Source organism: Sylvia atricapilla, chromosome 17 (genome assembly GCF_009819655.1).
Source record: "Sylvia atricapilla isolate bSylAtr1 chromosome 17, bSylAtr1.pri, whole genome shotgun sequence".
NCBI lineage: Eukaryota > Metazoa > Chordata > Aves > Passeriformes > Sylviidae > Sylvia > Sylvia atricapilla.
The window spans coordinates 1,392,011-1,414,143 of record NC_089156.1 but is presented as its reverse complement, the minus strand read 5'-3'; the positions used below and the strand labels follow the sequence as shown (position 1 = coordinate 1,414,143).

Sequence of the window (22,133 nt, the reverse complement as noted above, 5' to 3'; positions counted from 1 at the left end):
CTTACAGGCAGCTTTCCCCCCTTATTTTGGCAGAAGTTGTTGACTTAGGAAGTGATAACATTGGAGGTTCTTATCAGAGCCCAGCAGCCTTGTAGCAGGAATGCTGATGAGCGTGTCGGGGGGGTTTGCTGAGCTCTGGCAGCAAGAAAGCGGAATTATTAATGCTTATATTGGAACATTTCTCTCCTGTTTTTAAACTTCTCGACAAAACTCTTGAGATTTGGTGGCTTCTTCCAAGCCTCATTAAAATCAATAAAAAGCTTGTTGCAGATTTTGTGAAGGGTTTAGGTTTTTTTTCCCTCGTTTGGATTGAAACCACACAAAATCAGTCCAGCTCCTGCACCCGAAATGTGTATCTTGCCTTTTGAAAAGCAAATACACAGCCAGAGCACTGTCTCTGAGGAGTCATTCTAGAGTTGTATAGTCTGCCTTCAGAGATTTTTTTTTGTATGTTTAATAAACTTGCTCCATATTCCCCTCAAAGGTGACTTTGTATCAACAGGCAGCTGTGAATTTGGACTTGTTGCATGCTCAAGCTGGTACCTCACAGTCTGACTGTGCCTGTTCCCATCTGGATGCTGGGGTTGATTATGGACCTATAAAGTTAGTGGGATTGGTGTTTGGCTTGTTGGCTGAGAGAGATTTTTTAAAAATAAAAACAAAGTTGACCTCTGTTGCAGGTAGTGAAATGTTGCTTTTAGAAACTGTTTTATGAAATGGTAAATCGAAGTTTAGCTGAGGATTTGGACAGCTGGCATCAACACAGCAGCTTTCTGTTAGAGCACATCCTCAGCTCCCTGTTTGTGCACATACTGAGATTCCCTGAAGTGTCCATCAGGTGAGATGGCAGAATTCCTTCTGGTGCATCTCAGTTCATTTTAGCATCTTAGAATCAGGAAAACCCTGCATGGGAAGGGACCCACAGGGATCATTGATCCAGCCCCTGTCCCTGCCCAGAGCCCCAACAATCCCACCCTGGGCACCCCTGGCAGCGCTGGCCAAAGGCTCCTGGAGCTCTGGCAGCCTCGGGGCCGTGCCCATTCCCTGGGGAGCCTGGGCAGTGCCAGCACCCTCTGGGGGAAGGACCTTTCCTGATCTCCAGCCTGAGCCTGCCCTGGCCCAGCTCCAGCCCTTCCCTGGTGCTGTCCCTGTCCCAGGGCTGAGATTGGAGCTGCCCTCGGGAGGAGCTGCAGCCCCTGAGGTGTCTCTCCTTGGTCTCCTCTGCTCCAGCTGAACATTCCAAGTGCCCTCAGCTGCTCCTCCAGACCCTCCCCCATCCTCGTGCCCCTCCTTTGGTCCCTCTCCAACAGCTTTAGATCTTTCTGACATTGTGATGCTCAAAACTGTCCCCAGCACTCGAGCAGAGGCCACCCCAGAGCAGAGTGGACAGTCCCCTTCCTCACCCAGCTGGTGATGCTGGGCCTGGGGCACAACTCTTTGAAATCCACAATTTTTGGTGCACAACTTCTTAAACTATTTGCTTCTACTCTGTCAGTCCTAAAATTATATCTCCTTTTTCTGTGTATTACTTATTTTTCCTGTCATAAGCCATAGACTAAAGGACAGGATGAATGCAAAATACAAAAATATTTCATTTTGTTTACCAGAATGTGAAAATTATCAGTAGTTGTGGTACATCAAAGTATAGGCAGACTACTTCCAGCAGCAGGATTATATGGTGGAGAAATTGGACTTTCCAGGCACATCCAAATGCAGTGTGCTACTGGGAGAGTATCCAAGTTTCTGTGAAGAGCAAACCTTTGGGTACAAGGGAGTGGCATCTCATCAGTTTGGCTGCTTGTGTGCTTTAGGAGCAATTTGGGTTAGTCTGGAATTTCTAATTTTAGGGTTTGGGTATTTTAGTGTTAACCTGTGTCCTGATTCCACAGGAGGCATCTGTTGGTCCTGTTGGAGTGATTGTAGAAATGAAGCAGATCAGATATTTTCTCCATACAATTTTTGACAAATGTATATTTCTGGCACAACACCTCATTTTTGATGCAATACGTGTTTGTACAGGACTTGAAAATGCAAAGGAAAGGGCTTGGCAGGAGTGGGGATTGCTGGTGCCTGGGATTTTTGCACCTTTGGACCATAGCACATGGGCAGTAACCACTCTTTGGGGGTCTTCATTGGCTTTCTTGGGACCAGAAATGCCAATTGCGGTATAAAGTTAAACCCATTTTGAAGATCAGTATAAATCCAGTTAAACCTTCTATAAAACTCTCTCCAGTCACTCGTAATGTGAAGTAATTTAGGCTTTGTTTACTCATTTATGAAAATTCTGAATTGCTTTGTGGCCATGATTTCAGAACTGCTCCTTGTCAGAAAAGAGGCCTTATCCACAGGTATCCATCAGAATCCAGTCCTGGAATCCCTCTCTGGGCATGTTAAGCTCTTGTTACTACAAGGCACTCAGACTTTCTCTTTTTCCTCTTAAATTAATCCAAACTCCCCTCACAGTGAAGTGTCCTGTCTAGGCTGCTGGTTCAGAAATGGTTTTTTTCTAGGGAAGTTCATGTTTTAAAGTGTTGTCTTTGTATTTGCAGCTGCCAGTGTGAAGTATCAGAAGAGAACAGTTGGAACTTTCTGGGACAAGAGAGGACTGTTTATTCTCTCATTCTTTGGTAAGAATTGCATTATTTTGGGAAGATCAACTGCTTGTTTGTGGATTCTGTGCTCATCATTGATTATTCTCTTAATTAAATAAAGTGTTTTCCAACATCTTAGAAAAAAATTTAGTATTTCACTGAGTTGGAGTTTGCAGCCTTTAATTATTGAAAAAGAAGGTTCCTGACTCTTAGTTGTGCCCAAGCTTCAAACGTGGTTCTTTGTTCTGCTCCTATCCCTGAATAATGCGCAAATATCCGTGTTGTCAGCTGCTCTCCCGGTAAATCCTGGTGCAAGTTACTCAGCCCCTGCAGCCTGTGGTGCCAGGAAGGAGGAGAAACCTCCCTGTCAGGGGCTGAAACAAGGGAAACTGAGTGTTTATCCCTACCTCAGAAATTTCCTTCCATGTGCCAAAGGGGGAGAAATGTTTTCAGTTTGCAACAGAAGCATCTTTTGCTCAAGGTACAGCGCATTCCTGAATGTTCAAGTCTCAAATTTTCTGATGTTCTTTTGCCAAAAAAATTGACTTCCAAACTCAGAGGGCAACTGTGCCACAGTAGGTAAACAGCTCAGGGGTCAGCTCAGTCTGATTTTGATATTAAAATGAGTGGAATTCAGTCTGAATGGGGAAGGTAAGGGAATGAAGTGAAATGCTTGGATTCTTCCTTTTTTCCCTCCAGTTTTTCCTTTTGCTTGCTGAAAGTCCGACTGCATTTAAATACATGTGAATTTAAATGATCCTTTATTTAGCTAATCTTTTTTGTTTAGAATCACTGGCAAACAGATGGTTATTGCTACTCTTAATTATGTACATAATTTAAACCAGAAGGCACATCTGAAACAAAAGGTAATTAAGATGTTCCCATAGAGGCTGAGCAGAGTCTGAGGTTACAACCTTTGCTCATCATTTATCCTTTCAAGCAGAACATAAGGATGGAGAATTAACAAGACCATTCTCTTTTTTGACTTAATTTAACACACATGGAATTGCAGGTAAAAGGGCAGACTATAGATTGATAACATCAGCTTTTTTTGGCCTCAGTGCTGACCAAACCCAGTGTTTACCATTAAACCCAAGCTTCACTGCTCTTTGTAAAAGCTGGCTGCTATTTTTATGTGATCCTATTGATAAGGAGGAGCCTGAATTTAAGGCTGCTTTCCTGGCCAGGTTTTTTTTATCTGAGCTGTGTTTGTACCTTTCCATTTCACTTCTGGAAAATGGGTTTTACTGTCGGGGCAGAGCTGCAGTTGAACAAAATGAGAATTCTCCTTCCATTCTGCAGTCCTAAAAGTGGTGTGGATCAACCTGAGAATGGTTTTGTGCAGCCACTTGATGCTGGGCTGGCTTTGTCCCCAGCTGTCCCTCGGAGCAGCACGGTGGGGAATGATGGTGGAGCTGATATGAGAAATGTTCTTGCTTCCAAAGGCAGAAATGCACTTACGAGGTGTCAGCAGTCACTGGGATCCTCCTTCTGTTCCCATGGGAAGACATGGGTGAACTGGAAATGGGTTAGAAAGCTTTGGGATAGAAAGAAATACGGATTCAGGTGTGGTTTGGGCTGTCCAGAGCAGTGTGTGGTGCATCCCTGCTCCCAGAGCTGTTCCCTTTCCCTTTTGCTCAGCCCAGTGACCTTGAGCTGTTGGAGTGGGATCAGCTCATGGACGTGATGGGAAAGGAATGATTTCTCTCCAAGTATTCACTGTCCATCAGCTCAGAGAGCCTCACTGTAACAATTCAGCCTTTTTGCTATTTCTGTCAGCAATTTTCAGCACTCCTTTGGTGGCAGGGAAGTCACTGAAGCATTTCACTGATGCCCAGCAGCAGCCAGAGCAGTGTTTGCTTTAGAACCAGTCCTATAACTTCTTGTACCATTTATCTTGGCAGCATCACCCTTTGGATCTGATAATCCTGATCCAAACTGAAACAGGCAGATTTTTTTTCCACACAGCTTTCCCAAAATTCACTTTAGAAAGGGAGATTCTCACAAGGAAAAAGCCACACTGTCACAGTAGAAAATGTTTTGCACTGAATGCAGGAGGTGGACTGAAATTTGGTCTGGTCTCTGCTGGAGGTTTATACTGGATTTTAGGAGCACAGCTGTAAGATATTTTAAAAGACCAAATTTTCTAAGCTAATACTGGTTTTATTAATATGTAGGTGGTTATATAATAAACTTACAAATTACATATATCTAATCAAACCGAGGTATGAAAGAATTTTTTCTAGCATAGTGCCTATTAAATTAAATTAAATCTTCCTCAGAGATACTCAGCAAGCTTCAAATTTGTAATAAAGCGAATTTTTTAAATTAAGTTGCTCTTTCTTTGATAATTGTGTGTGAAGCTGAAGGAGTTCCTTGAACTAACAAGGTATTTTTTATATAATAAAGTCCTGGAATGGGTTTGGTTTAAAGGGACCTTAAAGCTCATCCAGCCCCACCCCTGCCATGGCAGGGACACCTCCCACTGTCCCAGGCTGCTCCAAGCCCCAGTGTCCAGCCTGGCCTTGGGCACTGCCAGGGATCCAGGGGCAGCCACAGCTGCTCTGGGCACCCTGTGCCAGGGCCTGCCCACCCTGCCAGGGAACAATTCCTGCCCAGTATCCCATCCAGCCCTGCCCTCTGGCACTGGGAAGCCATTCCCTGTGTCCTGTCCCTCCAGCCCTTGTCCCCAGTCCCTCTCCAGTTCTCCCAGGGTTTTGTATCTAATTTTTGCATTAATTTTTAGTGAATCTCTGATAGTTTGAGCTCGATTCTGCTCATCATTTCCCCCTTTTATGTAAATAAATTTACAGACACATGTATGTGAAGATAGTTGATGTGCAGCTGCTGCTGCTTTGCCCTCTGTCAATATTCCATAGCAGGCACAGGATGTGCTATGGGCTCCCTGCAGTGCTGGGAGCTGATAGATTGGTTTTCTCTGTCAGCCTAAATACTGATAATTTGAAATGCATTTATAAGTTCAGTGAGATATGAACTTTGGATGTGAACTGAGAACTGACTGCACTCGTGTGACGTATTTTCATTTGTAAGTTTTGTGTGCCACACAACAGTCTGCAAACCCCATAAATACCTGAGAGAATCCTGGTTGAGTAGGAAGGGGGAGAACCTACCTGGATTTAAAAAGCTGAGTGTAAAATGAATCTCAAACCCAAATTATAACTCCTGTATTCACTTGAGTCATTATGTTCCTAACTGGGTGATTGACCTAAACCTCAGGACTGTGTTAATATTCCCAAAAAATTTGCAGGTGATCAAAGCTTGGGGGGCTGTTGGGTAGTGGAGAGAGCAAGTCTCCAGTGAAATGGTCTGGAACTCCTGGAAAGGTCAGTGCAGGAAAATGGATAATTTGGTATATCCATGGATATCTAAAATGAGCCATAAGTGTAAAATTGGGATTTTTATCCCAATAAGAATTCCAGTTCATGTGCCATAATTAAAACAAGCTTGTTCCAGGAGGATCCAAACCCTGTGTTTCACACCAGATCACCTGAAGGATCCCAATGATCCCTTTGCATCTGTAACCCACAGCTTTCTGATTCACAATCTGCAAACAACTTGGGAGAAAATTCCGGGGGATTTAGAAAGATGAACATGTTTTAATTTAAATTATATAAACAGTGATCTAATTGCTGCCTTCAGACAGGTGTTCTCCCAGCAGCACATCCAAAGGTAATTTTTTAGGATGAACAGAAGGAACCAGACACATTTTGAAGCAATTTTGGCTCTCAGGAGAGGGAGCTTCTATGGCTTCATTTTTTCATAATTACTGTTTGCTCTCAGTTTTCTAACAGCTACATTCACAGTCTTTAAATGTTAATTTGTATTTATTTGGCAGAAGAAAATGAATCATATTTCATCATTATACTTTTCTGGTTTTCTAGATTTTAATAAGTGAAGAGCTCAGAGTATTGCAAGCAAAGACGAGGATTCCTCCTCCTGCCCAGGGCCTGTCATGGTAAGCAAAGGGCCTTTGGAGGGTGTGTGACAGAGCAGAAAAGTTTAAAAAGGAAAAAACATTAAAGAATTAATGTTTACATGTGGGGTTGATGAGTTTTAGGCTAATGCTAATAGTGCTAATGCTTTTTTCCTAATGCTGCTATAAATCTTAGAGCTTTTAATGAGTTTATTAATCAGGCTGTAGGAAGGAAACCAGTTGCTAATACCAATTTGTTGTCTGAGGGCCCGTGGTGGAGAGTTTAGAAACTTCAGTGAGTTACTGTTCCTGGAATTCTCTGGACGCTGTGGGAGCTTTTCTTTGGCTGTGGATGGTTGGGGAAGGTGGCAGCAGGTGCCAGTGCTGCAGGTGACTGTCACACTTTGTTCCTCAGGATGAGGAGACTCAGCACAGCCTTGAATGCATCCAGGCTAATCAGATTTTTCCCAGGAAGCAGCTGATCCGAGAGGATGAGAACCTTCAGGTAATCACCACACTGCTCCTATTCAACTCACACTGCCTCCAGTTGGTTATAGATTCTCTGGCCTCCCCTCTAGAATTTTAATTCACAGTTAGCACAGAAACTCATTTTCCTCTTAAATACTCCTGTACTGTTGCTAGGACAGAGAACTTGGGCATTTTAATACAAGAAATTCCTTCAAGTGTCTGAAAAATATCACTGCTACCTGTTCACTTCTTCCAAGGCTCAGTTTTTTTCCATAGTTTAGAACTCTGTTGTTTTGAAAAAGCAGCATTAAGCTGATAATCACTGCCTTTGCATGTGATTATTGTGAAACCAGAAGTCTTCTGTTGCACAGAAGGAGATATTTTTAAATTTCTTTATTTTTTTCCATTGCTCCTTTTGAAATCACTTTAGTTCAGAGGATTTACCATAGAACCATGGAATGGTTTGGGTTTAAAGGGACTTTAAAGCCCATCCAGTCCCACCCCTGCCATGGGCAGACACCTCCCACTGTCCCAGGCTGCTCCAAGCCCCAGTGTCCAGCCTGGCCTTGGGCACTGCCAGGGATCCAGGGGCAGCCACAGCTGCTCTGGGCACCCTGTGCCAGGGCCTGCCCACCCTGCCAGGGAACAATTCCTGCCCAATATCCCATCCAGCCCTGCCCTCTGGCACTGGGAAGCCATTCCCTGTGTCCTGGCCCTCCAGCCCTTGTCCCCAGTCCCTCTCCAGCTCTCCTGGAGCCCCTTTAGGCCCTGGAAGGGGCTCTGAGCTCTCCCTGGAGCCTTCTCCTCTCCAGGTGAGCACCCCCAGCTCTCCCAGCCTGGCTCTCCATGTAGACACTCTTGTATCAACTGAAGAGTTTCATTGTAATATAAAGTTGTGGGTTTTTTTTGATTCAAGCTACTTTGGTGTAAAACCAGATCACTTTCAAGTTGAGCATTTACACTTTCTATCCAACTCAGCTAAACTGGGTTTAAGTTACATTTTTAATTAACAAGTTACAGTTTCCATGTGTGGTGTAATGAACTTCAGGTTTCTGACTTAGAAAGCAGCACCTTGTTGTGCATTTTAATATTTACTGTGAGAAATAGGGAGCAAAAAGCTTGATTTGTCTAAGCTCAGCTTTGTAACATTTAGGGATCCAGCCCAGGCTGGTTACCTGAGCTTGCTGGGTGAATACTGGAGAAATAGCAGGGAACATTATTCATCCTGGATGCTTTGCCTACTTTAGGATGAATTTAATAACATTATGGAAATGCCACTCTCCATTAAGTAAGGAGTGAGAGCATAAATCAAGGGCTTTGTCAGCCTGCTTGCCAAAATGTGAGGATATTTTTCATAAAAATTCATTGCTTTCCCTGACCAGGCACTTACCACTCAGGAAAAGTAACATAAAATAAGGAATCATTTAAGAAAAAGGCTGCAATTAACCCTGGAGCCAACCTTGCCTGATGTTCCTCCTTAGCAGCAGTAAGAGGGCTGAATTCTTTACAGGCTTTGTTTGATTTCCTGTGCTGCAGGAGGGGCAGAATTTTTGAGAAGTGGTCTGTGAGCTCAGGTTTCTGGTGCCTTTCTGCAGGTGCCGTTCATTGAGCTCCACGGGGAGAGCACGGAGTACGTGGGACGAGCAGAGGATGCCATCATTGCCCTTTCCAACTACAGGCTCCACATCAAATTCAAGGAATCTGTTGTGAATGTAAGTGCTTCCAGCTGCCCTGATCTCAATGGAAATAACAGAATTTTGGATAAGAGTACAGTGATTCCCCTTTTAAAAATGAATAATCTTCTTCTGATGTTCACGTTGATTTCTTGGGGACAATAAATATGTATGTAGGCACCAAAGGGTGACTCAGCAGCTCTGAAAATCAGATGTCATAAGGAAATCCCTCAGTCCCCACAGCTGGCTGTGTCAGCCACCTGTTGTCCCCAAGCTCAGTGGGAGAAACAGTCAATCTTCCACGGGGCTTTTGGAGCACCTAAACCTCATTTGTGCCTTGCTTGGAGCTTCAGAAGGTGGGAGTGGGTCCAGCTGCTCAAGTTCTGTGCCAGGTGTTGGGTGCTCTGAGTGCAGTCTTTGATGTAACAGATCAGGAGTGGGACTTCACCCTTAATGCATTTCTTTAGGAAGTTTTATTCCAACTGTCCATTTCTTAAAGTGGTTCCATCTCCACCTCCTCTGGTAGCAGACACAGTTAAATGAGCCTTGGACAGCCCTGATGCTCACACTGACCAGTCCCACAGCCTGGGGACACTTCCAGTGTGCAAATCAAGAGTGTCCTGAGGAATGCCAGGGAATGGTGGAGTTGCTTTATTAGAGAAGCCCTTAAAGCATGAACTGCACTTCCTGTCCTTAGGATAATTAGGGACATTACTTTGTTAGGATTTTCAGTTCAGTATTTTTGAGCATAGCAAGAATTGATGTTTTCTCAAATCACGTTCCTTGATTGTGTTCAGGGAGGAGTTCACAGAAGCTTGTCAATATTTCCATATTAATTTTTCTTCCCTGACTTTCACATGCAGTGTTCTGCCCTCTCATTCTGTGTGATATCTCATTATCATCAGCATCATTAACCAGAAATAATCGGAGTATGAGGTGGAGCAGAATATAAATTATTCTTTGTAACCATGTATGAGTATAACTAATAACTTCCTATGAACTCCACTGAAATCTGGGGCAGGGAGGGCTAGGATAAGGATAAAAAAGTCTTTAGTAATTAAGAACCATATTTAAGTTGTTAATTTTGGCAGTAGTAATCCTTTTGCTTATTGTTGACCAAAATTCTTGATCAGATGGTGATTTTCTAACTAAAATCTTCACTGAGTGGTGTTTCACTGCGTTCATCTTGATTCTTTCCTGCTGTTTTTATGTCACCACAGTTGTTCAACGAATACCTGTAAGAAATTCTTCATTCCTGGGCTGTGGCTTTTCTCTCTTGTTTGGTTACAGTTCCGTGGTTGTGAAAGTGGTGCTGTGACACCTCAGTGAGCAGCACAGAGCTGCAGATCACCTGGGCTGGGAAAGAAATCCATTCAAAGTTGTTAATGTTCCCATTGCAACAGCGCAGAAAAGGGCTGTGTGTGGAGATCTTTCCCATGGATAATTTCCTAGATCTTAGTACTAATAGGAACACAGTGTTTCAAATGCAAAAACAAAAGATCCCACAGACCATGCATAAATTGGGGGGATTATGACATTCAGCAGTGTTGACTTACATTTATCCATGGGATAAAAGTGCAGACTCAACAGGGATCTCTCGGGCACAGGGGAGGTTTGGTTCCCAGGCCCAACTCTATTGATTCCTTAAGAAAATGTCAGACTTTGCAGCTGCTGAGTGTTTCTGTCTAATCACTTTCCTCCCTGTAAGCTAATTGCATTGATGGGAGAATTAACATTTTAGTGGAGTTTGTGGAAGCATGGATTGCATGTAATCTCTTTCCAATGGTGGATTTTGGACACAGTACCAAAGAAAAGTCGTGATGGGGGGGCTTAGATGGGGAGGTGAATTTTAGTGTGAGCACTCCCTTGCTTGGAAAATGTTTGGATTGGGATATTGGGATATTCCTCATGTCCACGGCTGTTTTGCTTCATCCCTGCTGGAGAGTGGCATAATCCTTGTCTTGTCCTCAGGCTTTGCTGCCCAAATTCTTCACACTCCAGAGCATGACAGCTGTGAGAGAAGAGGGGGCTCAGAGGTGGCCTTCAAGACCAACCCAAAGTGTCATCAGCTGTAATTAAAAGCAAAATTTGCTTCAGACACGCCTTGTGTGTTCCATGAGCCAGGGGAGGGATTCAGCTCCCTCCACCCTGGAGCCCTTCAGAGCTGTCCTTGCACCCTCAGTGCTCCATGTGCCACCTCCTCCCAGGCTCCAGGACACCCAGCCTTGGCCCTGTGCTTGTTCAAGCCTCCAGCCTGCACCATAACCATGACATTTTTCCCTACTCAGAACTGGAATACAAGGAGGAAATCCCAATCCCAGCTCCCAGTGCCTGGGAGGTCCTCCACAGGAGGTCCTGGAGAGGTTTGGGCCAAATGGGGCACAGGGAGGGTCTGTAGCAGGGTCACTGGTGCTTGCAGCAGCCTGGCCCTGATCTGCTGTATCCCACTGGGAACTGTGGGCACAGATTGGGCTGTGGGGGGTTGTTTCAGCCCTGAAAATGTAACTTGTGCTTTTTCTAACTACAGAGCTGTAATTCTCTAAATATATCTTGTACTGCTCTTAGATAACAGACAGCACCAGCCATCAAATTCATTTTAAAAACCTCTCAAAAATAAAAAGTCAGAGTTGTAGAATGTTACTGTTATTTAAAATGAGAAAATTTAAAATAAGAGACAGTCGGGAGATACTGCAAGAGCAAGATGCTCCTGTACTCCTATAATGGGATGTAATTTGCCTCAGATAACAATGCATGTTTATTCTTATAAAAGCAAAAATGATTGCTTCTCCCAGCCTGGTTTCCATGCCATTATTAGAGGGAAGTGCCTGCAGATAGGATTGATGGCTCTTCCAGGAACGGGCTCGGGGTGTCGGACTGGCAGCAGCCTGAAGGATGTGCAGTGGGAAGGGAAGGTTATCAGGGAGGGAAGGAATGACGGGAGATAATTCCACAGAGCTTTGCTGGGGGAAGAATAATGGCCAGGAAGGAGATTAAAAACACAAGAGGACCAGAGGACAGATTTTTATGACTGGGAAGGAAAATTAAAAAGATTAATGGGAAGGTTGTCCTGAAGAAAAAAGCTGCAGATTGTGAGGGAATCACTGGTGGGCTGTCAGAGGGGAATGGATGGCTGGGGAGCAGAGGGCACAGGGAAAGGGCAGGGAACAAGGAGAGACTTCAGAAGAAGGAAATTAAAAATAATGCTGGAGGAGAAGAATTAGTTTGTTATTAAGAGTGCAGACAGAAAAGGAGCCACAAGCAGAATGCCAGGAGGAGGGAAAAGGTGGAGAACTGCTTAAATGAAGATGGACATGGGAAAAAACAGAATAAAACAGGGCTTGGGGAGTAAAAAAGATAACAGACAAAGCAGCACTGGACTTAAAAAGCAAGTCTGGAATCTTGACTCTGCTGGGAAAGATGCCTTACTTTCCATGCTTGTGTCATTTAACTCAGTAGTAGATTTGAATAAGTTATTTCAGAGTAATTTAAGTTGGAAAAGCCCTCCCAGGCTATTGAGTCTGTTCTGTGCCAAATCCCCACCTTGTCCTCAGTCCAGAGCACTGAGTGCCACATCCAGTCCTTCCATGGACACCTCCAGGGATAGGGACCCAGACCTCCCTGGGCAGTCCCTTCCAATGCCTGACCACCCTTTCCAGGGAGAAATTCCTCCTGGGAATTATCAGTAGGTCTGTGTGGGGCTGTCCAGTCATGAAGAACAGAACTGGAAGATTCTGCAGTCTGAGCTCTGTTCCTGTGCATTGGTCACACAGAACTCTGACAATTTGCCTGGCAGACTGGGATCAAGCAGGAGAAGGCTTGGGAGGAATGAGCACGTGAAATACAGGGGTCAGCTGTGGAACAGAGCACTTGGTGTGGTCTGTGCTGCTCTTCAGTCCTCTGCTGCTTTGGTGGAGTCACCCAGTCAGGCTGAGCTCAGGGAGGGCACAGAGGGGCTCTCACAAGGGAGACTCCTCATTTCCTCCTGCCCCCCTTCATGTCACTGATTCTGTCACAGACCTCAGCCAGTGATAGTGCTGACAACATGGACAGGAATTCAAGTTCTGGCTTTATTTGAAATCCAGATTTGAAAACCCAAACTACTGGGCTGTGGAGTCAGACACCCTCTTGCCAAGTCCTGTCGATTTTTCTGTCATTTAATGTCCAGTTACAACAGAGGGAGCAGAGTAACTCCCCTGTCCCAGCCTCGCTGGGCACAGCAGGGGAGGGTTGGTGGCTCCAGAGCCGCCTCTGGTTGTGGTCTGACGTGGGCTGAGCATTAAAAAAGTCACTGCCTGCTCTATCTGGGGGCTCTGGGAAGTGATTTGGGAATGCTCTGGGCTCTGAGGTGCTGCCCTGAGCTGTGCCTGCCTTCCCCAGAGCCAGCAGAGTTCTCATCCCTCTCCTGGGCACAGCATTTGCCCTGAGCTTGCTCCAGGCATCTCCCTGCTCGGAGGAGGTTTTCTCGTGGTTTGTATTTTTGAGGCATCTCTTTCCCTTACCTGCTGGTTTTGGTTCACTTCCTTTTTTTCATTCCACCAAAATGAGGTACTTTTTATGCTTTGTGGTGCCTGAGAAGATGCTGTCTTGATTCCTTATCCTGGAGCTCTGATCAGAGGTGACCTTCAAGGACTTGCCAAGCATATGGAGAAGCCCTGGCTCTTCCAGCCACATCTTGCAGGCCCCAAGCCAGACCTTAAACTGCTGGATCTTAGTCCTGTGATGGCAAAAATCCATTTGGAATCTTACTAAAGGGTAGCAGAGGTTTTATTGTCTTGTACAATGTCCATATAATCTACTAAACAATTCAAACAAATTGGTCCTTTTTGTTAATTACAGGTATTAGCCAAATTCAGACAGTTATTTATGACTTCTGTTCATTTCAGGCAATACTGTACATTTGCCCATGTCAGGTAAAGTTCCAAAAATGATAATGAAAGGTAATATTTTTATCTGCTGAGTTTTCTCATCTTGAAAGGTACTTGCATGTGCTCTTATGTGTTGCCTGACCAACCTGCTGCTGGTTAAACATGCCAGGAAACAGAAATGTCTATAACTGAGCTTTAACTGGGAAAGAATCAGCATTATCACTCTAAATTTGACTGCTTCCGTGACAAGTGTTGATCTAAACAGGCCAAAGGGTTTTTCCCTGAGGAGGAAATATTGGATATTGTTGTAGAAAAGCATCCAGACTGCAGCAATCTGTTAAGGGGATCTTGCTTAGCAATTCTTTTTGAACACCACCAGCTAAAAATATATTAAAACTCCTAAAATTGGACCTTTAAGAGAGAAAGCTGCTTCCATGAGAGAGGAGCTGGGGTGTCTGCTGCTTTTCCTGCAGCCTTCTCAGTTGCTCCCATGGGATCCCTTAAAGCTTTTGGATTCCACACGACTGGAGCTGGAATATGAATACCTGGTACCAAACCTTGGAGCTGCTGAAGTAATTCCACGTGGATTCCTTTGTTTTCCTCTCTTCAGACTCCATGTAGCCTACAATGAATCCTTGTGAGGTATGCAAAGAAGTTGCTGTTACTGCTGCTGAAATGGAATAATCTGATGTGTTTAATTGCAGGTTCCATTGCAGCTCATTGAGAGTGTGGAGTGCCGGGATATATTCCAGCTTCATTTGACTTGCAAGGACTGCAAGGTTATAAGGTAGGAGAGGCTCAGTGTTAAAGGGGGTGGAATTTACTTTCCCTGGGGCATGGGCAGCTGGGATGGTTCAAGGAAATGGGGTTTCTTACTGGATTTCCTTCAAAAGCTTTTTATTTTGTCTGATTTTTATACGAGGTGGGCTTTTTGTCTCATTGTTGTGATTCAGGACAGCAGCAAACCTTGCTCTAAGCCCATGTGGCTGATCTTGGATTTATTCTGAAATTAATTTTAGCCTCACTGTGTTGTCCCTGCTTTGCAATCAGTTACAAAATACTGCTTCACTATATTACAGATATATCAATATCTCCATATCAATAGTTGCAGAAGTAGATAAAGCCACTGATACACACATTGCAAATGTGTTTAATCAAAATTTGAGGTTTGGAGGCTTCTTGCCTTCATTCTCAACACCTTTGAGGGTACAGTCACTGTCCTTGAGGCATGGCAACCTCCCAGAAAAGAAAATGAGGGGATAAGGGCAGACAGAGTGGAGGAAGGTGGTCAATCCAGGTGTGCAGACAGCAGTAACTCTTGCCTGTCCTTTCCCAGAGCTGAGCCAGGGCTCTCTGAGCTGCCCAGCCTGAGCTGCACCTCGCTGGGTTTTTGGGGTTTTTTAAACTTTTCTGCTGCAGAAATTAATTTTGATCTATGAACTTTAATTAAGAAGAAAGGAACATTTCTTTTTGATTAAATGTTTGCTGGCTGTGCCTTTTGTGTAATGAGAGGAGCCCCAGCCATCTCCAAGCACTCAGAATGTCTAACAGGTCGGCTGCTTCCTGAAAGGCTGTTTTTTCACCAGGACTGATTTTACTTTAGAGGTAATATTTAGTTTAATTTGAATTCAATGTTTAACTTCCTCTTTGCTTGTAGCTCTTGACATTTAATAAAGTCACCCTTCCTCCCTACATCAATTTGTTATTTCTCTTCAATTGTAGGTTGAATACAAATTATTTGTATTTTTGCCCTCCTTATCAATTGCGTTTCTCTAATTGCATCTCCAAAACTGAGGACATGGTGATGGCTGGGAGATGGTGAAGTTTGGGACTGAGACAGAAGAGTTAGGATATATTCTTGTTCTTTTTCATGAGCAAACTTTGTAATTTGAGAAATAGAATTCAAGTGGAGATAATACTTGTTATTTACACCACTAACTTCAAAATAATTCAGAAAGATTTTAGAGTATCTTGTCTGAGTGTGGATGTTTAATAGAGAATTATCTTGTCTCAGTGAGTAGTCTGGGCTTGCTTTACAGTCAGTGATGGGAAATAAATAAACACCTCAGGCTGCAGTTCCTCACAGCTCTTGGGAGATGTTGGACATGGCTTTTCCCTTCTGCCTTGTGGCTCTGAGCTATTTGCAGGTAGAGAAGATAAATCTGCCCCGAGGGAATGCAGATGCCATCATTAACCAGGACTGAACCACATGGAAATACTTGGGCAATATTTAATAACTATAAAATCTTAAAGAAAAGCGTCAGAGCAAAAAAAACCACTGATTTATTTCCACCCTTTTACTCTAAAGAGTCCAGGAATCCTCTCTGAAAAGAAAAGCTAACGTAGTTTTAATGCACTGCTTTGAAGATTGGTTTCTCCTGTGCAGGGAAGATTCTCTCTGCCTATTGTTAGTCTGTAACATTGGGCACGGTCAATCTGTGCTTCCCAACATGCCAGAAAGAGAAGGGTTTAAAAAGGACCTTAAACCCCATCTAATTCCACCCCTGCCATGGGCAGTGACACCTCCCACTGTCCCAGGCTGCTCCAAGCCCCAATGTCCAGCCTGGCCTTGGGCACTGCCAGGGATCCAGGGGCAGCCACAGCTGCTCTGGGCACCCTGTGCCAGGGCCTGCCCACCCTGCCAGGGAACAATTCCTGCCCAATATCCCATCCAGCCCTGCCCTCTGGCACTGGGAAGCCATTCCCTGTGTCCTGTCCCTCCAGCCCTTGTTCCCAGTCCCTCTCCAGCTCTCCTGGAGCCCCTTTAGGCCCTGGAAGGGGCTCTGAGCTCTCCCTGGAGCCTTCTCCTCTCCAGGTGAGCACCCCCAGCTCTCCCAGGCTGTTCTTGTTTACAGGACTGTGATTATAGTTACATTATGTAGATTATAGTGTGTGGGATAGCTTTCTGAGTTTCCCCCTGATTCCAAGAGTTAGAAGGGGCTGTAACACATTCTGGTGTTTGACCTGGATGTTCTTTCCTTGGTTTCATAGGTAACACATGGAGAAATGTCCCCCTCATTCCTGGCAGGGCACACCCTGCTTATTCCCAGTCACAGAACGTTTCTGCTCAGTCAGTCCTGGCTCCCTGAATGTTTCCTTACTCGTTCCACAGGTTTCATTTTACTTCCCATTAGAGTGCACATGGAAGCAGAACTAAGTTGTCAATAAGGTGTTTATCCTCACTTTGTGCTCTCACAGAGCTTTTCATGCTCAGCCTGTCACCTTCTAGAGGGGCTTCTCTTACTGAAAGTCACCCTTGGAATGTTTGTCTCTGGGCCAGGTGTCAGTTTTCCACCTTTGAGCAGTGTCAGGACTGGCTGAAGAGGCTGAACAATGCCATCCGCCCCCCGTCCAAGATAGAGGACCTGTTCTCCTTCGCCTACCACGCCTGGTGCATGGAGGTTTATGCCAGTGAAAAGGAGCAGCACGGGGACTTGTGTCGGCCAGGTACGTGGGGACAGCCTTGGGATCACCAAAGCAGCACCTGGAAATCCCCAAGGAAGGACTGGAGTGGGTTTGATTCAGCCAGTGTAGAACCAACAGCATTTTGTTCACCACAGCAGCAGCTTTCAGTCTAAACCATTTGATTGGTTTTTGTCTGGCTCAGTGATCTCCAGGACGAGTGTTGTAGAGGAGAAGGGAGCCCCTGAGCTACTCCTGAGGTTCATTCAGAGCCACAGGCAGTGACCCTTTTTTAGTGGGATACCATCCTTGCTGCAGAGGATGCCCACGAGGAGCACACAAGTAAATAAAAGCTCGAACCTGGCGTGCTGGTGGTTGTAGCACTTGTTTGAGTGTAAGAAATCTGATTTCCAGGCACTCTGCATCTCCTGTCAGTCACAATTCACTGCCTCAGGGAAGTGTCCCAGTTACCAGGCTGAGAGAGCTTCCTGGGATTCTGTCCCTGCTGCTGGAGCTGGGCACAGGCTCTTGTGTCTGTGGTGTCTGGGGAGGAGCAGGGATCACACAGTGGCAGGAGGAGCTCCTTGGCCCTGTTCCTGTTCACACAGTTCATTAGCAGCTTCTGGAAAATGCCAAAACTCCTCAGAGCAGAGTTTCACACCCAGAGCTTTTCCCTCCTAAGCTAAATTTTGGAAATGGGAACTGGCAGATCTGTGGAAGGCTTGCTGAGTCTCCTCTTCCTCGCTGAAACAGAGGGACTTCAGCCTGATGCTAGGTTAGGATAATCATGGAATCATGGGATGCTTTGGATTGGAAGGGACCTTAAAGCCTGCCTCATTCCACCCTCTGCCATGGGCAGGGACATCTTCCACTAGACCAGGTTGTTCCAAGTCCAACCTGACCCTTGGACATTTCCAGGAATAAGAAGCAACATTCACCTTTTTATTAACTTTTATCAATCAATTTTTTTTTCTTGCAGCTTTGTCTATCAAGTAGTTTTCTTTAATATAACTTTATTTCCCTGTAACTGCCTGTGGCTGGGAGTAGATGTTCCCCTTCAAAGAGCTGAGTTATAGCTGAAATAAATCAGTGTGAATGTGGTTGAAGAAGTCAATCCCAAGACATTGTCATTTCTCTTCTATGTCCAAGGAGACCGTTATTTGGTAGATACAGACAAAAGTACTAAAGTGCTTTAAAATCCATCCAAGTGTCAACAGAACACATTTTCTGGGAAAAATATGTTAGCAGTGTCTGTAGTAGAGATCCAGGCTGTGGCTCACAGGGTCAGCTTTAATAGGAAGCTCAAGCCCACAAAGTATCTAGCTTGCTTTCCCTGGGATTTTGAGAGTGGATTGGGATGCTTCTAAACATTATCAGTGTTGGCTCAAAGTGCCTCTTAAAATACGAGCAGTTCGGGAGAAATGGACAAAATATTAAGATTGGGGAGAACCTGTGGCTGCACAGTAGCTACAAATTAACAGGGAAAAAAATCAAACAGAATATTTGATTTTCATGTAACTTTATGTATTTCTCTTAAAAGCCACCAGGCTGAGCAGCATTGATTTGGGATATTTCCAGTATTCTCATTTGCTATCCAAAAGACTCCTTAAGGATATAGCACAAGTTTTAAGGAGCAGCTGATGGGGAAGCCCATCCTTGTGGTGCTCCAGTAAAAGAATTTGTGGGATTTTTAAATTTAATAAGTCACTGCTACAGACAAACCTGGCAGAGGTTATTGCCTGGCTGGAATATATTGTCCAATTCCACCTCTTCTCTTGACAAAGGATCTTTATAACACTGTAGTTAATTAAGTCCTGTAATTAGGCTGCTGTCTATATTTTTAATTTACCTATTTATATTTATTTTTAATTGTTCTGTAATGTGGCATTAAAAATCATTTCAGAGCATTTCAGACGTGCATTTACGTCTTGGAATTAAATGTGTATCTACAGATATCTGGGGGATTGAAATACTTTAAGGGTTTTCTAAAATATTTAATGGAAAGATGTAATACTTTAAGCATTAATTTTTCAGCAGATTTTTTCCCCCTTGGGTGCTGCTCTGCCTCAAGATGTAATGATACAGTAATTTAAAGAGACAAGCAATAGATGGACTTTCAGAATCACTTATCTGGTGCTGCTCACATGCTCATTAAATTTAGCACTTTTCTTAGCCCTGGAAACCTGGAAATTTTCTCTCATTTTCCAGACTTTCTATCTTCTTATTCTTTATTGCCATTGTATATTTTTCAATTGTATTTTGAGACTTTAAAACAAAAGTGTCTAGGAAATAAATGGGGCTCATTCCACTTCTTTCAGTGTATTAATCCAAGAGTTTGTGAGGCTCTTGTGACTGATATTTATGTCAAACAATCATTTATGCATTTTACCTCTCTATCTCCATATGACTCACGGAAGAATAACGTCCAATTTATGATGGAAAACTGAGATGCAGGATAAATGACAGGACTTGCCTCCAGCCATACAGGAAACCTGGGGCTGGAAATGCATATTCAACGGATTGCCCACGTTCCAGGGCACATTCCAGGTCCTACCCTTTCACCAGAGCTTTACATTCTTCTCATTGATAGAAAATTGTTCTGAACTTCCCACCATCCCACTTGGATTGATGATGGATCTCAGCTCCTTTGCTGACGTCCTTGGTTCCGGTCTACGGCATTTTTTTAAAATATGAATTTCCAGAAGTTGGTAATTTCAGGGGAAAACTCCTTGTTGGACTCTGGCGTTTCTGGAGAGTTGGCCAGGGAGAGACATCAGTGAAATGTCTGAATGAGGCTGTGAAGTGCAGCTGGTGGGTTTGGACTGAGGGATGTGCTGGTTTTCTCTGTTTTGCAAAGAATCTCAATTCCTTATTTCCCTTTCATTTTCCCCCTGTGCTCTCAACCCCCAGGAGAACATGTAACTTCCAGGTTTAAGAACGAAGTGGAGCGGATGGGGTTTGATATGAACAATGCCTGGAGGATTTCCAACATCAATGAGAAGTACAAGTGAGTGCTGGGGCTGCTCCTCCACAGCCAAACTGCATCTCAAACACTCAATTACTGAAACTTTGAACTGCTACAGTTCCCAAGAAGAGACAGTCAGAATTGTGATTATTTGTTGGTTTATAGAAAAAATTGTGCTTTAAATTATTTAATGTTTTATTAACTGCTAGAGTTTTTTAGGCTTGGAAATAGCGGGTTTTGATGTGGCTTATTAGAGAATAAGCATCCTAAGAGAGATCCTAAGTGAGCAAAGAGGGGAGTTTGAACTTTTTAAGACATTTTGTATTGTTTCTTATTCTCTAACTTACTACAAAGACATGTATTTAAAAAGAAGCTCAAACTGGTTTGGAAGAGTTAAATTTGTAGGTGAATAAGTAAGAGAAAACACTGACTGAGGCACTCAGAGTGCAGACAATAGCCCTCTTTAGGCTGTGGAGCAGAGGAAGGTGCTCTGTGATCCCCAGCAAGGGGCACAGGGTGTTCTGGCTGGTCCCTGCTCCAGCTCAGAGCAAACCCAGCTGGAACACTCTGTGATGGAGCAGTTGGAGTGCTCTGCCTGTGCAGGGTGATGGCTCCCAGCTGGGGGTTGGTGTCCCTGCAGGAGGAGTCTCTGCTTTGGCCTCTGCAAGCTGAGGGAAGGAGGAAGAGCGATCCCTCCGTATTTAATGCTGGACAAGGGAGTTTATTAATATCCAGGGAAGCAGGAATTAACAAAAGGGCTGTCAGGTTCCTCCAGGGCTGCTGTGTGCTCTCTGGGAAGTCTGGAGCTGCTCCATACCCTGACTTTGCTCTCTTTCCCCCAGGCTGTGTGGCAGTTACCCCCAGGAGATCATCGTTCCCGCCTGGATCACGGACAAGGAGCTGGAGAGTGTGGCCAGCTTCCGCTCCTGGAAGCGCATCCCTGCCGTGGTGTACAGGTGAGGGGCAGCTGCAGCAGCCTTCAGCAGGCTGGAAATGGGCAGTCTTAGCAAAGAAAAGCTGGGATAAATCATAACTGGGAATTCTGGGAGGTGCTCTGGGTAAGGCAGACTCTCCATGTGGCAATAATGGGTTGTATTTAGAATTCCAAACACAAGCTGGAGGAGCACTCAGCATTTGCATCTCCTGCAAATCATTCCTGGGGCAGTCACCCCAGTTAAGATTGATTTTTAACTTTTCTTAATATGAAAGTAGAAAAATGGAAGATGAAGACATCAGAGGAGAACTGATAAATGGCCACCCTGGCTGGGTACTCCTGTGGCTTTCCCCTGACTCATCTGGCTGATACTCAGACTGCAGTATAAACAAGGACAAATACCAGTATTACTTGAAGGAGATCTAAAACTCAGATTAAAAATTAATGTACAGTTTAGCTCTAGCTCCATATTTTAAATAGTTTTAATTACACAGACCCTTCCTTACATTGAGTCCAGCAATTCTTCATAATAAAACTACTTGTCTGAGAGACTGGGTTTTGGCAGCTTCTTTAGTAAGAAATACATTTCAGCATCTATTTTTTCAAATATTTTGAATCTTGTGGATATTTGATGGCTGTCCCATCTCTGGAAGTGTCCAAGGCCAGGTTGGACAGGGCTTGGAGTAACCTCATCTAGTGGGAGGTGTCCCTGCCCTTGGTAGAGGATGGAATGAGATGAGCTGTAAGGTCTGTTCCCACCCAAACCATTCCATGGTCTTATAAAGCTGTAATTTAATACCATGGCCCCTTCCCTGGGGTGGTTATCCTCTCATAAATCTTTAAATCTCTTTAAAACATCAGATGACAAAGGGATTAAAAAGATAATGAATGCTGATGTTCCCTAAGCCTTGGCACCCATTCCTTGTGAGCATGGGGAGCAGGAAAGCTGGCAGATCCTTGGAGGAGCCAAGGGCAGGGGAGCTGTAGGCCACAAAACTATTTACTCAGCTTAAGGGTTCTTGTTCAGTGAAGGCAGAACAAATTGGCTCATGGCAGCAAACCATTATCTTTAAATCCTCCTGTCTTTCCTTCTTTTCCTCCCAAACAACAAAGGGGTTTAGTGTGGTCTCTTTTGGAATGGTGAAGGAGTTCCCTCCTCTGCTCAGCTCTGGGAAGGGGAAAATACTTCCCAGCATATGCTGACTTATAAAAGCCTGGGTATTTTATTATTACAGTACGGAATGTTTCTGCATATATATTATATATATGTATAAAGGAGAATAATGTGATTTATGTGTGGG

The 22,133-nt window shown here is 44.3% G+C and overlaps 1 protein-coding gene across 9 annotated transcripts in view; it reads left to right on the top strand.

Moving 5' to 3' along the window:
• MTMR3 (myotubularin related protein 3) overlaps window positions 1-22,133 on the top strand; it is a 74,674-nt gene that overhangs the window by 29,322 nt on the left and 23,219 nt on the right. For all 9 annotated transcript variants that reach the window (XM_066331134.1, XM_066331136.1, XM_066331138.1 and 6 more), the window contains 8 exons: window positions 2,550-2,627; window positions 6,494-6,567; window positions 6,941-7,030; window positions 8,589-8,705; window positions 14,236-14,318; window positions 16,812-16,978; window positions 19,844-19,940; window positions 20,741-20,854. In XM_066331134.1, coding sequence (XP_066187231.1) covers window positions 6,565-6,567; window positions 6,941-7,030; window positions 8,589-8,705; window positions 14,236-14,318; window positions 16,812-16,978; window positions 19,844-19,940; window positions 20,741-20,854 — 671 coding nt within the window. In that variant the 5' untranslated portion in view covers window positions 2,550-2,627; window positions 6,494-6,564. The remainder of the gene's footprint in view (window positions 1-2,549; window positions 2,628-6,493; window positions 6,568-6,940; window positions 7,031-8,588; window positions 8,706-14,235; window positions 14,319-16,811; window positions 16,979-19,843; window positions 19,941-20,740; window positions 20,855-22,133) is intronic.